Source organism: Cynocephalus volans, chromosome 2 (genome assembly GCF_027409185.1).
Source record: "Cynocephalus volans isolate mCynVol1 chromosome 2, mCynVol1.pri, whole genome shotgun sequence".
NCBI lineage: Eukaryota > Metazoa > Chordata > Mammalia > Dermoptera > Cynocephalidae > Cynocephalus > Cynocephalus volans.
Window position 1 is genome coordinate 121866142 of NC_084461.1, and position 16476 is coordinate 121882617.

General features: G+C 35.8%; 1 protein-coding gene across 1 annotated transcript in view; it reads right to left on the reverse strand.

The window, feature by feature from the left end:
• The window catches only part of NME5 (NME/NM23 family member 5), a 29132-nt gene extending 13380 nt beyond the window's left edge, over positions 1-15752 (reverse strand). Inside the window, exons 1-3 of the mRNA XM_063084481.1 lie at positions 15624-15752; positions 10041-10246; positions 9185-9285 (exon numbers count right to left, since the gene is read on the reverse strand). Of these exons, the coding sequence (XP_062940551.1) occupies positions 9185-9285; positions 10041-10246; positions 15624-15752 (436 nt within the window). The remainder of the gene's footprint in view (positions 1-9184; positions 9286-10040; positions 10247-15623) is intronic.
• Between the last annotated feature and the right edge of the window lie 724 nt (positions 15753-16476).

Sequence of the window (16476 nt, forward strand, 5' to 3'; positions counted from 1 at the left end):
TTTCACCAGAAACCCTGAAAGCCAAAAAAGAATTGGATGATATATGCAACATACTAAAGAACAAAAATTACCAGCCAAGAATACTTTACCCAGCAAGGCCATCCTTCTGAAATGAAGAACAAATAGTATATTTCTCAGACAAATAAAAACTGCTGGAGTTCACTACCACACAACCAGCCTTACAAGAAATTCTCAAGGGAGTACTGGGTTTGATACCTGAAAAACAACCATCACAGCCATGAATACTCAAGAAGGAACAAAAACTACCAGTAAAACAAAAATGCTAACAATAAAGAGAAAAAATAGTTTATCTACCACCCCAAGAAACCAATAAACACAAAAGACAAACAGAAAATCAGAAAGAAAGGAAGAAAAGATACTTAAGACATCTAAACAAAAATCAGGAGTAAAAATAGGAGCAAATCAACACCTTTGAATAATAATTATAAATGTAAAAGGATTAAATTCTCCCTCAAAAGACACAGACTGACTGACTAGATTAAAAAGATGGAACCACCAATATGCTTCCTTCAAGAGACTCACCCCACCTGTAAAGACACATATAGACTAAGAGTGAAAGGATGGAAAAAGACATACCATGTAAATAGAAATGAAAAACGAGCTGGAGCAGCTATTCCTATACAGATAAAACAGACTTTAAACCAAAAACCAAGAAAAGAAATAAAGAAGGCCACTGTATAATGATAAAAGGATCTATCCATCAAGAAGACATAATAATCATAAATATATACGCACCCAACGTCGGAGCAGCCAGATTTATAAAGCAAACACTATTAGATCTAGAGAATGAGATAGACACTAATACCATAATAGCGAGACACCTGAACACCCCACTCTCAACATCGGACAGATCATCTGGGCAAAAAATCAATAAAGAAACACAAGATCTAAACAATACTTTAGACCAATTGGACTTGGCAGATATCTACAGAACATTCTATCCAACAACCTCAAAATATTCATTCTTCTCATCAGCACATGGATCATTCTCCAGGATAGACCACATGTTAGGTCACAAATCAAGTCTCAACAAATTCAAAAAAACTGGAATTATTCCATGTATTTTTTCAGATCACAAGGAATTAAAATTAGATATCAATAACAAGTGAAACTCTGGAAACTATACAAACACATGGAAATTAAACAACATTCTACCTAATGACATATGGGTCCAAGAAGAAATTAAACAGGAAATCAAAAACTTACTTAAAACCAATGAAAATAATGACACATCATACCGAAACCTGTGGGATACTGCAAAAGCAGTACTAAGGGGGAAATTTATCACATTAAATGCTTACTTCAGAAGAATGAAAGATGTCAAATAAACAACCTAACACTTCACCTTAAACAACTAGAAAAACAACAACAATCCAAACCCAAAGTTAGCAGACAGATTAGAAATCATTAAGATCAGAGCAGAACTTAATGAAATTGAAACCCAAAAAGCAATACAAAAGATCAACGAATCAAAAAGTTGGTTTTTTGAAAAGATAAATAAAATTGACAAAACTTTAGCAAGGCTAACTAAGAAAAGAAGAGAGAAGACCCAAATAACAAAAATTAGAAATGAAAAAGGTGATATTACAACTGATACCTTAGAAATACAAGGAATCATTAGAGACTACTATAAACAACTATATGTCAACAAATTTGAAAATCTGAAGGAAATGGATAAATTTCTGGACACATACAAACTACCAAAACTGAGCCAAGAAGATATAGAAAAGACCAATAACAATAAAAGAGATTGAAGCTGTTATCAGAAGGCTCCTGACAGGGAAAATCCCAGCACCAGATGGGTTCACTGCAGAGTTGTACCAAACATTCAAAGAGGAATTGATACCAATTCTCTACAAACTATTCCAAAAGACTGAAACAGAGGCCATTCTCCCAAACTCATTTTACAAGGCAAACATCACCGTGATATCAAAACCAGACAAAGATATATCAAAAATAGAAAACTACAGGCCAATATCCTTGATGAATATAGACACAAAAATCCTCAATAAAATACTAACAGAATTCAGCAACACATACAAAAAATTACACACCATGATCAAGTGGTATTCATCCCAGGGATGCAAGGTTGGTTAAACATATGCAAATCAATAAATATGATACACCACATCAATGAAAGCAAAGACAAAAACCATATGATCATCTCTAAAGATGCCAAAAAAGCATTTGACAAAATTCAACATTCGTTCACAATAAAGACTCTTTACAAGTTAGGTATAAATGGAAAGTATCTCAACACAATTAAAGCCATATATGATAATCTCACTGCCAATATCACCCTGAATGGGAAAAAGCTTTCAGCTTTTCCCTTAAGAACAGGAACTAGACAACGATGCCCACTCTTACCACTCCTTTTCAACATAGTGTTGGAAGTACTAGCCAGAGCAGTTAGAGAAGAGAAGGAAATAAAGGGCATCCAGATTGGAAAAGGTGAAGTCAAACTGTCCCTGTTTGTGGATGATATGATCCTATATACCGAACAGCCTAAAGCCTCTACAAAAACAATCTTAGAGTTGATAAATGATTTTAGCAAAGTTGCAGGATACAAAATAAACACACAAAAATCAATACCAATTCTATACTCCAACAGTGAACATGCAGAAAAAGAAATCAAGAAAGCTAACCCATTTACAGTAGCCACCAAAAAAATAAAATACTTAGGAATAAAGTGAACCAAGGATTTGAAATAAACCACTGTTGAGAGCAATTGAAGAGGACACAAGAAGACAGAAAGATATCCCATGCTCTTGGATTAGAAGAATTAACATTGTGAAACTGTTCCTATTACCCAAAGTGATCTACAGATTCAATGCAATCCCCATCAAAATTCCAGTGCAATTCTTCCCAGAAATGGAAAAAACTATCCAGACATTTATATGGAATAACAAAAGACCACACATAGCCAAAGCAATTCTGAGCAAAAAAAATAAAGCTGGAGACATAACATTACCTGACTTTAAACTATACTACAAATCTGTAATAACCAAAACAGTATTGTACTGGCATAAAAATAGACACATGGATCAATGGAATAGAGAATCCAGAAGTCAACCCATACACCTACAGCCATCTGATCTTTGACAAAGGTACCAAGTCTACACACTGGGGAAGAGACTGCCTCTTCAGCAAATGGTGCTGGGAAAACTGGATATTCATATGTAGGAGAACAAAACTAGACCTGTACCTCTCACCATATACCAAATCAACTCAAAAGGGATTAAAGAATTAAATATACATCCTGAAAGAATAAAACTCCTTAAAGAAGACATAGGGGAAACACTCCAGAAAGTAGGAGTGGGTACAGACTTCATGAATATGACCCCAAAAGCACAGGCAACCAAAGGAAAAATAAACAGATGGGATTATATCAAACTAAAAAGCTTCTGCATAGCAAAAGAAACAATCAACAGAGTGAAAAGACAACCAACAGAGTGGGAGAAAATATTTGCAAAATATACATCTGACAAAAGATTAATATCCAGAATATACAAGGAACTCAAACAACTTTACAGCAGAAAAACAAAACACCCAATTAAAAAATGCGCAAAGGAACTGAATAGGCATTTCTCAAAGGAAGACATACAAATGGCCAACAGACACATGAAAAAATGCTCAACATCACTCAGCATTTGGGAAATGCAAATCAAAACCACTTTGAGATACCATCTCACTCCAGTTAGGATGGCTCATATCCAAAAGACTGAGAGTGATAAGTGCTGGAGAGGTTGCAGAGAAAAAGGAACTCTCATACACTGTTGGTGGGGCTGCAAAATGGTTCAGCCTTTATGGAAAATGGTATGGAGGTTCCTCAAACAATTGCAGATAGATCTGCCATATGACCCAGCTATCCCACTGCTGGGAATATACCCAGAGGAATGAAAATCATCAAGTCGAAGGTACAACTGTTCCCCAATGTTCATCGCAGCACTCTTTACAATAGCCAAGAGTAGGAACCAGCCCAAATGTCTATCATCAGATGAGTGGATAAGGAAACTGTGGTATATCTACACAATGGAATACTTCTCTGCTATAAAAAACAATAAAATACTACGATTTGCAACAACATGGATGGACTTAGAGAAAATTATATTAAGTGAAAAGTCAGGCACAGAAAGAGAAATACCACATGTTCTCACTTATTTGTGGATATCCAGTTTTCCCACCACCATTTTCTGAAGAGATTGTCTTTTCTCCAATATGTATTATTGACACTTTTGTTAAAGTTCAGTTGGCTGTAGGTTCATAAATTTATTTCTCTATTATAGCACCCTTCATAGCATTAATCACTATAATTTTGTTTTATTTTGGTTATTTATAAACAAGTATTTCTATCATCTGTCTCTTCTAAGTTCTGTGAAGGTTTCAACCATGCTGTTACCTGTACCCAGGCCCTTCGTGGTATTTTAAAAACAAAAATATGATTATGTCACTCCCATTCTTAAAATGCTTCATTGGCTCCTCATTGCACTTTTAGTCACGTCATGGCCCGCAAGAATATATACCATGCATCCTCTACTTACCTCTCCAACATCATCTCATGTTTCTCTTCACCCTGATTTTCTTTCAGTTTCTAGATTGTTCCAAGTTCTTTCCTACACCTGACATGAGATCATGCTGTTTCTTCTACTAGAATGTTCTTCCTTCTACTCTGGTTAGACACTACTTATCTCTTGGATCTCACTTCCTCAGAAAGGCCTTTCTTATTATAGACTCTCATGATACAGCACTTACCAATTAATAACCAAGCAATTATTTGGGTAATTATTAATGGCTATCTTTTGAACACTAGACTGTAATTTCCATGGAGGCAGGGACCTCATCTATTTTCTACATTTTTATTTTTTTAAAGTTTTACTGAGGTATAATTAACATGTCATAAAATTTATTCACTTAGTTTTAGTAAACCTAGAGTTGTGTAATCACCACCACAATCCAGTTGCCATGATCCCAAAAAGTTCCCTTGTGCCCATTTGCAATTCCCACTCCCATGCCTAGTCCTAGACCACTGATCTTCTTTGTTTCCAAAAATTTGCCTTTTCTGTACATTTTATATAAATGTATCTATAATATGTAGTCTTTTTTGCCTGGTTTCATTCACTCAGCATAATGGATTCAGGTTCACTTATGTTGTTAGCATATATCAGTAGTTTGTTCCTTTTTATTATTGAGTAGTATTCCATTGTATGGTTATATCAAATTTTGTATGTCTATTCACTAGCTGATGAACATTTGGATTGTTTCCAGTTTGGGGCTACATTGACTAATGTTGCTATGAACATTCACATATGTTTTCATTTCTCTTGGGTAGATAGATTCCTAGGAGTGAAATTGCTAGCAGAATTAAATGGTAAGTTTAACTTTTTAAGAAATTACAAAACTGTTTTCCAACGTGGCTACACCATTTTATGATAATGTATTTCAGTTTCTCTATACCCTCATCACTGATTATAGCCATTCTACGTAGGTGTGTAGTAGAATTTCACTGTGGTTTTGTTTTGGTTTTTGGTGGCTGGCCAATAAGGGGATCCCAACCCTTGAACTCAGTGTTACCACACTCTAACCAACTGAGCCAACTGGCCAGCCTCATTGTGGTTTTGATTTGCATTTCCCTAATGACTAATTACATTGAGAATTTTTTTCATGTACTTATTAGCCATTCGAATATAGTACAACTGGCTATTAAGTACATGAAATCTTTTCAAATCTTTTGTCCAATTTGTTGTTGTTGTCTGGGCAGCTGGCAGGTACAGAGATCAAACCCTCAACCTTGGTGTTATCAGCACCTTGCTCTAACCAGCAGAGCTAACTGGCCAGCCCCTTGTCTAATATTTAATTGGGATTTCTGTCTTATCACTGAGTTATAAGACTTCTGCGTATATTCTGGATACAAGGCCTTTATTTGATATATGATTTACCAATATTCTCTCCCAGTCTGTGGCTTATCTTTTCATATACTTGTCTTTTAATCACAAAAGCTTCTAATTTTGATGTAATCTAATTTATCAATATTGTCTTTTACAGATCATGCTTTTAATGTCACTTGTAAGAACTCTGTCCAACCCAAGTCATGAAGATTTTCTTCTGTTTCCCACTAGATGTTTTTGGCTTTTACATTTAAGGCTATGATCCATTTGGAGTTAGTTTTTGTGTGTGTAAAACATATGTCTAAGTTCTTTTTTTGTCATGTGGATGCCCAATTGTCCCAGCACCATATATTGGAAAGACCATCCTTTTCACATCAAATTGTCTAAGTGTCTTTGTTGAAAATGAATAGACCATAAACATACGGATTTATTTCTAGATTTTCGATTTTGTTCCCCTGATCTATATAACTTTGTCAGTATCATACTATCTTAATTATTGGGGCTTTGTAGTGAGTTTAGCAAACAGGTGGAGGAAGCCCTTCAACTTTGTTCTTCTTCAAAATTGTTTTAGCTCTTCTAGATCCTTTGCAATTCTATATAAATTTTAGAATCAGCTTCTCAATTTCTACATAAAAGTATGCATGGACTTTGAAAGAGACTGCATTAAATTTAGTTTCAAAAGAATTGCAATCTTGACAATATTGAGTCTTCCAATCCATAAACATGAAATGTCTATTTATTTAGATATTGTTTAATTTCTCTCAGCAATGTTTTGTGCTCTTCAGTGGAGAAAAATTGCCCTTCTTTTGTTAAATTTGTTTCTAAATATTTTATTATTTTTGATGCTATTGTGAACAGAATTTTTATATTCTATTTTTTTTTTTTTCCCTGTTAGGGGATCGCAACCCTCTGCACGGTGTGGTCCACACCACGCTCAGCCAGTGAGCACACCGGCCATCCCCATAAAGGATCCGAACCCGTGGCCTCGGCGCCACCAGCGCCGCACTCTCCCAAGTGAGCCATAGGGCCAGCCCATGAACAGAATTTTTAAACAGCTTTACTTAGGTATAACCGATGTACAAAAAACTGTACATAATTAATGTATACAATTTTTTCTCAATATAGGCATACATTTTATTTATATGTTATATAAAGTTCATTATGCTAATCCGTCAGGTACTAATCATTATTTTTATTTTATTTATATTTTAACTGACAAATAAAAATTATATATATTTATCATGTACAACATGTTATTTTGAAATATGTATATATTGTGGAATGGCTAAATAAGCTAATTAACATACATTACCTCACATACCATTTTTTTTGTGTGGTGAGAACACTTAAAATCTACTCAGCAATTTTTGACAACACTGTTATTAACTACAGTCACCATGTTGTACATTAGATCTCTTGAATTTATTCCTCCTAACTGAAATTTTATATCCATTAACCAACATCTCTTCCCGTCTCCCCCACACCCCCCACCCCAAGCTCCTGGTAACCAACATTCTACTCTCTACTTCTTATGAGTTCAGCTTTTTCAGATTCCACATACAAGTGAGATCATGTGGTATTTGTCTTTCTGTGCCTGGCCTGTTTCACCTAAGACAATGTCCTCCAGGTTCTTCCATGTTGTTGCAAATGACAGGATTTCCTCTTTTTTAAAGGCAGATGTATACATATACCACATTTTCTTTATCCATTAATGTGCTGATGGAAACTTAGGTTGAGTCCATATCTTAGCAGGGGGAGTAGGAGTAGGAATTATAGATAACATGAGACTGACTACAATTACTAAAGTTGGGTGATGGGTTCATTTTGTGTTTGTTTGAAATCTTCCATAATAAATAATTCTAAAGAAAATACACATTAATGGAATGAATATATGACAGAAATAAATTTAATCAGTAAAACTCAAATATATAAGTAGGCAAATCCTTTGGTACACAAATATCTACTTTAAAAAGTAGTTCTTACTTGTTTAAGAATCAGGGACTTTTCAGATTGTACAGAAAGAAGGGCAGTAGGCCATTCCCTGGAAGAATGACAGAAGCAAAGGACTTGTTATTAAGCAGACTGAAGGGCCAGTGGAGGAAGTTTGTCAACTCATTGTCAGGTCAGCATTAGGCTGTTACCTGATCAAATGTTCAAAAAGTAAGACTAATTTATTTGGAATTCAGAAATTCCAGGTTGTGTGAAATTAGTTACTCAAAAAATGTGAATTCTCAAAAAACAAACAACAAAAACCCCAAACCAGGAACTTTAAATCTCCAAGACAGTTTTCAGTTTTCTTTGGATGAATCTTCAGTAAATACTGAGATAGGTGGGCTGGCCAGTAGCTCACTGGGGAGATCATGGTGCTCAAAACACCAAGGTCAAGGGGAAAAAGAAAATAGTGAGGAATAGGCCTAAATGACTTAGAGAAAATAATGTGCAAAAAACAAACAAACAAACAAACAAAAAACAGTTCAAAACTGCTCAATGCTTTGCATTTTTTTTCTTCATAATGAAAACCACCAAATTTTCTTTCTGCTCTGAATATACTATTGAAACCAAAAACCTCAGTGCCGTTCCTCAGTATGTCCATTTCTGAAAAATTTATAACTTCCATAACAGGATGAAAACAAAAAAGGGCCTAGAATTATTTTCACAACTGCATGAGACTTTGTTAGGCAAACAGTGTATTGTTAGAGAAGATGGCAAGTCAATCATAATTTCCAAGAGAGATTCATGTGTAACAAACTTTACTGATGTATTAGGGATAACTAGCAAGAATTACAACACAGAAGAGAAGAGAAACCCTGAATATGTCTGGACAGGAAGGACAGCGGAGGAGAGGGGAGGGGAGGGGAAGGGGAGTGAAGAAGGAAAGGAAAGGAAAGTTAAAGAAAGTTAAGGAATATTAAGGAAAGTTAAGGAAAGGAAAATAAGGAAAGTAAGGAAAGTTAAATTAAGGATATTAAATTGGAAAGTTAAGTTGCAAGGGAAGGGAAGGGAAGGAAAGGGAAGGGAAGGAAGGGGATGGGAGGGGAGGGGAGGGGAGCAAGGAAATTAAACTTCTCTCAAAAGATTCCCTAGAGGACACAATTTAGTTCTGAGAGAAACGTTGAGTTGTCCATTCATGGCTTCAAGTTTTAAAGTAACTACAACTTGAAAATATAATAAAATATTTTGGAGAAAAAAATCTTATCTTCCTTCCTAGTTACATCTCCGAAATAAAAGAAGCAAACAGTAAGGAGACGCAATTTACAAATTAGTCATCTATAACTCACCTTCGGGAAACATGAAACGAATTTCTCTTTCTGCTGCAGCAAAGTCATGACTCCCATGAAGTGCATTCCTTAGGTCATCTGTGCCATAAATTGCCCTTAGACTAAAGGCAAGTTAGAGATGTTGTCCATCCAATTTTACTTTATACATATGCATTTTACTTGGGAATTTTACAAAAGCATTGCCACTTCTCACATATGGAGGCTTGTCTATTTTGAATTCAAGCTTAAATTTATCTAGATGAGGGTCAAATATATTTAAATCTGCAGGAGGGATATATTGTGAAAATAGGAGTCCTCTGAGTTAAAAGAGGTGCTATTTTGTGAGCAGTAAAAAAGCAATGCATATTCAAAAGTGAAAGAACTCCATGTCCTCTTGTTTCCAGACATGAGTGATAATGCTGAAAATTTGGACTTCTGCCCCTTTATTACCAATATTCTTTTAAAATACCAACCCAATTTTCCCATGAAAAACTCTACTTCAATGGCAGTTTAATCAAGGATGAGAGAAGAATAAGGCCAATCAACCATAAATCAGACACTCCCTGAGGCCTTTCTTTTATGGTATTAAGATTGACATTTAAATGGTTAGAATATAAAATGAGGGGCTGGCTGGTTTGCTCCGTTGGTTAGAGTGCAGCCTTATAAGACCAAGGTCATGGGTTCAGATCCCAGTACCATCCAGGCATCAAAAAAAAGAAAAAAGAATATAAAATGAACACCTCCTCCCTTCTCCTCCCTCAAAAGTTGATTAAGGAAAACTTCCAAATGGAAGGAAATTCCTATTACAATGAAATCAGATTTCTTTTTCATTTTCACAGATGAATTCCATTCACTACCCCACCCTCAGGAAAATTACCTGTCTGGGTATGTCTCCTTAGCTACGAAGCTATTACTTGGTCCCAAAAGTTCTTTCCAGTAAGAGATGGCTTTATGTCTAGCTAATATCATGGCGACAAGTGGTCCAGAACTCATGTAAGCTGTTAAATTTGGGAAAAACATTTTCCCATACTGTTCCACATAAAAGTTACTACATTGCTCAGGGCTGAGATGTAGTTTTCTTCTCTATAAGAGAAAGAAGAAAGTCAACAAAGCATTTAAAATGACAATTCAATAATAGCCTCATTAAGTCATTAATAATTTGAACTTAGTACCAATCTATTTATAAATTTGAGGTTTATCTTTCTCTAATGAAGAAAGGACACGATAATTAAATGTATGCTGTAAATAAGATAATAAGAGGAATTATTAAGAAAAATGATTCGTTTGGTCACTTCCCTCAGCATATGGTTTGTTAGTGACATGCTCATCATATCTCCTTCTTAAGGTAAATAATACTCCAATTATCAACACATTGTGAATGTATACTCTGTATACATTAAAAAACAAAACTTGGGGCCGGCCCCGTGGCTCACTCGGGAAAGTGCAGCACTGGCAGCGCTGAAGCCGTGGGTTCAGATCCTATATAGGGATGGCCGGTGCACTCACTGGCTGAGCGTGGTGCGGACCACACCATGCCAAGGGTTGTGATCCCCTTACTGGTCAAAAAAAAAAAAACCAACTGGACTTTAGAATATTCCAAATTCATCTTTGTCTGTGTTATTTTCCTATTTATTGTGAAACTTTCCTACATTATATTGGGATCTAGTCTCATTACAGTACTCAGAAATACTGTATAACAATGCAGTAAAAAAGTATTTCACTTGAACATGAGTGTTCTTTATTCTGGTTCCACCCTAAATATGTTTATTCACTATAACCTTAAGAAAAATCAGTTAGTTGTATGCTTCTCAGTTTGAAAAAAATATGAAACATTTAAGACAAATAGAGACTTCACAAATGAGAGACTATGAGTCATTAAGTTAAAAAAAATCATGGTAGCTGGGTCAGTCATTCTTCCAAGTTGAAAGTATCATACTTTCCCTAAAACCAGCTATTTTGAGTGCTTTAAAAATCATCTCATACTGCTGTTTTTTAGTTCCACTAATGGTGTATCAAGAGAGAAAAGGCTCAAAATATAACAGAGGAATTCAAAGTAGACATCAAGGGCCGGCCCGTGGCTCACTCGGGAGAGTGTGGTGCTGATAACACCAAGGCCCCGGGTTCGGATCCCATATAGGGATGGCCGGTTCGCTCACTGGCTGAGCGTGGTGCTGACAACACCAAGTCAAGGGTTAAGATCCCCTTACCTGTCATCTTTAAAAAAAAAAAAAAAAAACAAACAAACAAAGTAGACATCAAAGAACTGGCTAGAGTAAGGATGATGAGACATGGAGACAAGTCACTAGGTGAAGGCTGAAAATCTTCATGATTAACGCAGATTTTCCTGAAAGTACAGTGTGAATTTCACCAAGCGACCTACCTTTTAAAGTCCCTTCCAAAACTCTCTTGTTTCCTCAGGTTTCAGAAATTTGGTAAAACTGCTTGGTTTGTAGTGCGGTATCTAAACTGCCCAGAGCAAGAAGTTTAGGAACATGTTTACATAGGTGGCTCAGCACACTCTGAACAGGCCCTGCCAGACAAGTGTAACATTCTCACCAGTCAAGGACCACTTACTGTGAAAAGATTCTGCTATCTGTTGTCATATTGAAATTCATATAATAAAGAAATTAAAGATATGTGAGAAATTACATGAGCACCTGATTTAGCATAATCCCTGACTCTAGTATTTAAAATTAAGACATGACAGTATTTATGATTCTTAAACATATGGTATTTTTTGGTTTTATTTTCTTGCTGAATTTAAAAATAAAATCTCATCTGTTGCAACTAAGACCTTATCAGCCACATGCCCCTTAACAAGTAGAGGAAGCTACCCTGTGCTGGCAAGTTAGCTAATGAGACATAATTTTAAAAAATAAGGGTTCATCTTTAACTAAAGTTGATACTAAATCAATGATTCCGGGCTGAGCCCGTGGCGCACTCGGTAGCGTGCTGCGCTAGCCGCGGTTCAGATCCTATATAAGGATGATCGGTGCACTCCCTGGCTGAGCGCCGGTCACCGGAAAAAAAAAAAAAAAAAAAAAAAATCAATGATTCCATTGGTTGTTTTAAAATTAGATCAGGTGAAATTTTTTTTAATTAGGTTGAATATTTTTACAAAGAAAAGCAATTATGTCAAATACTATGAGAAATAGAACCCTTGGTTTGTTACAAAGGAAAGACTGCCACCTACTGAAAAGATACATCATTTTTCAGAAGATTTTCCCTGGATGGGAAAAGAAAGCCTCAAATTCAATGGATTCCCAACTACAATAAATCCTATTTTAAAAGCATACAGGACAAAGGACTAATATTTTATGATTCCACTTATAGTAATCAAATTTCTAGAGACAGAAAGTAGAATAGTGGTTTCTAGGGGCTGAGGGAGAGGGGAAATGGGGAGTTATTGTTTAATGGGTACAGAGTTTCAGTTTGAGATGAAAAAGTTCTAGAGATGAATAGTGGTGATGGTTGTACAACAGTGTGAATATACTGAATGCCACTGAACACTACACTTTAAAATGGTCAATGGTAAAAAATGGTAAAAATGGTAAATTTTATGTTATGTATTTTTACAATTAAAGCAAAAAACAAAAAAAGAAGCATATAAAACACCATGGCCTTCTTTGGTCTGAAATTTATTGGTGATTAGGGAGAGTGCTATATATATTTATACTTATTTTTAAATTTATAAATAACACTAGCCACTTAAGTTTCTCACTAGTTCTTTTTAAAATATGGCCTTCTTAAAAAACTTAAATGGGACATCTTTATGTGTATACTTTGTTTTTTTCTATAGTTAACAGGTAATATACTTACAGGGTTCAAAAATTCAAAGCAATATAAAAAAGGTATATACCATCCCTGTTCTAATCTATCCTGTTCTTCCTTGCCCTCAATAGGCAACTATTTTTAATGTTTATTTATCCCCAGTGTTTCATTTTGCACATATTGTTTTGTTTTGGCGGCTGGCCCTTATGGGGATCTGAACCCATGACCTTGATGTTACAAGGCTGTGCTCTGACCAACTGAGCTAAGCAGCCCAGTTCCATTTTGCAAATATTGACAAAAATGAATATACTACTTTGTTTCTTTCTGTCACAAAAGGTTGTACACAGTTTTGTACCTTTGCTTTTTTCCTTAACAGGACATAGAGAGGTTCCTCGTTCTTTTTACAATTAGTTGCATACTATTCAATTTGGTGAGTTTGCCAGGGTTTAACCAATCTCCTAATGCCAGTTTGTTTTCAATCTTCTGCTGGTAGATAAACAACATTGCAAAAAGAATAACCTGCATATACTAGGATACTTCAAAATGTTCATAGAAAAATTCATATCTTTTTTCAATTTAATTTTTTATTATTAGCATATTCATTATTACAAATCATGATTTTTCTTTATTTCAAGTACCTTGTATGTCACTTCATATTAGTACAAGAATTTCTGTAAGAGGGATTCTCAGGAGTAGGACTACTGGATCAAATGGTAAATGCATCTATAATATTGGTAGATAATTGCCAGATTCCTTTTGATAGGGGTTGTGCCATTCACTTTTATATTTTTGCTAGATGGTATCTCAGTGTAGTTTTGTTTTTTTCCTACTTAAAGATTGAGCATCTTTTCGTATATTTAATAACTGTTTGTTTTTCTGTGACCATGCACATGTTCTGTCCATTTTTCTAGCCAGTTTTACAAATCTTTTTCTAGGGGCTCTTTCTATAGTACAGAGATTAGCCCTTTGACTATGATATGAGTTACAAATCTTTTCCCCAAGTTTGCCATTTCTGTTTTGACTTTGCTTATGGTGTTTATCTGGTCATGCAGAAATTTTTTTGTTTATATAGTCTTATCAATCTTTTCTTTCATGGCTCCTAGACTTTAAGTCATAGTAAAAAAGGCCACCCCACTCCAAAAATAAAAAAGAAATTCATCCATTTTTATTCTAAAATTTACATTGTTTTTTAATATCTAGATCTCAGATCCACTTGCAGTTCATCCTGGTACATAATCCCTTTTTTTTTTTAATGTTAGAACTCAAACTATAATTGTGAATTTAAAATGTTCAGTTAATTAGGTTGTCACTTTTTGTTCTTATCCAACTATTAACTACCATTCTCATATATAAACAGTTATAACTGATACACACATTCATTTTTCCCAAATCATTTCTAAGTGGTTACCAGAAATAGAAGGAAAATTAAATACAATTTTTAAAGGAGCTTGGAAACATGACAGATCTTTCTGAACTGCAAACATATGATTGTATATTAATAAAAACTACAGATAGAATACTTAACATAAAACTCAGTCAGAGTGCAGTGTTGATTTAACACCAAGATCAAGGGTTCAGATCCCCATGCAGGCCAGCAGAGAATTATTCATTTTCTGTTGCTCTTGGAAAACACATGGAACACCCTGGAAGCATAGCTTCAGGAATGCAGAATCCAAACCCAGAGTCTGAGGAGCAGCATGGAAGTAGCTGCAGGGACCGAAGTTCCCAGTGAATTGGTACATGATACTGGATCCGACGGGTTTTTTGTTTTGTTTTTTTTTAGTGGCTACCCAATTTTCCTAACATTAAAAAATTCCTCCGTGTGTGTGTGTGCCTGTGCATGTGTGTTGGCCAGTAAGGGTATCCAAACCCTTGACTTGGCGTTATACCAGCCAGCCCTGAAAAGTTCATCTTTACCTGAGTCTTTTAATTGTATTAAATATTTCTTTACACTTCCTTGCACCATCCCTCGACCTATCTTTGGAAGCACAATTTGTTTCGTACATGGTGGTGTAACACCAAGGTTAAGGGTTGGGATCCCCAGACCGGCCAACCACCAAAAAAAAAAAAAAAAATCAATTATGTTGGTAATCGTTAACACCTTTTATATTCATTTTTAAACCTTTAGAATGACAATGTTTACCAACTACATAACAAATATAAGGCTTAAAAGATTAAATATTTGTAATAACTGAAAAAAATACCAACAGCCTAAAAGTCCATCAGCAGAGGGTAAAGTTAATAAATTGTTTTTAACACACAGGGGAGTATCACACAGAGTTTAGGAAGAAGAATGAGATAGATTCAGATGTAACGATCTGGAATGCTATATGAGGGACTTGGTGAAGGGGGCCCAGGGGAAAGGATTGCTCTATTTTATGGGGAAAAAAATGTGAGTGCATAGAAAACTCCTGGAAGAACAAAGTGTTAAATGGTTACCTCTCTCTGGAGGTTGGGACTTGAGATGAGAAAGGACATGTGAAGGAAAAGGCAATTTTACTTTTCATTTATATCTTTTCAAAAGTGTGAAAAAACTTTAAAAATGTATCACATCTAACTTTTAAACTCAGAATAAGCCTAAATTTAATGCTAAACACTAAGGATCGAAATGGGTGGCATATTTACATATGCATTTAAAATAAAAAGGAGCAAAGAGGAAAAAAGCATGATCATAGTGCCCAAGAGTTACCTGAACAATGGTGAATCCAGATCTGAGAATAATATCTTGTATCTCCTCCTCTTTATCAACAACATCTGGTTTGATAACGGCCAGAGTTTTTTCTACATATATCTGAGGTGGGGGCATTGATATTTCCATTCTGGCTTTTCGGGGAACAATTTAAGTTTCTTGACAGGTATCAACTGCAATGACATGTATCCCCCATCCCAAATTCAATGTAATTGTGATCAAGAATAGCAGTATTAGGTGCTTAATTTTATTAATTTACAAAGGTAGAAACAGCCATGTTTTTCTATAAGCAGGTTTTCAATAATACATTCTGTACTGTGTCCACGTCGAGCCGTGGGTTTTCGTACCCACTTTCACCAACGTGGGGAGGCCAAGAAGCAACCCGAATGCCTGGAACTAGCGCAGGCTCCAGGCGGTGGCAACACTGCACGCCACTCCAGAGGCAGGTGAGTGACCCCACCCCGCAGGGACCAATCCGCTTATACGGTCGGGCCCTATTGCAAAACAGGGCCCCCAGGTCCTCTGGGACTCTCCGGGTTGCACCCGCATATTCCAAGTCTGGCCGTTTTTTGAGCACTCACCTCAGCGCCTGCCCCTCCTGTGCGACCACAACTTGTTGCTAGGAGACCCGAAGCCCTGGCTGAGGAACGGTGGCTGCAGAGGGCCAATCCCAGCAACAGGCTTTGCAGCCTCAGCTGGTTCATATTAACCAAAAAAGGGATCACAGGCATTTTTATTCTTGTGAATATTAGAAAATGTTTTCTAACCTTTTCCTCATAATTGATCTTATTTCATCCTCCTGCCCATCTGACGAACTCTTCAATTATCCCCACTTATAAATGATGAGACAAAT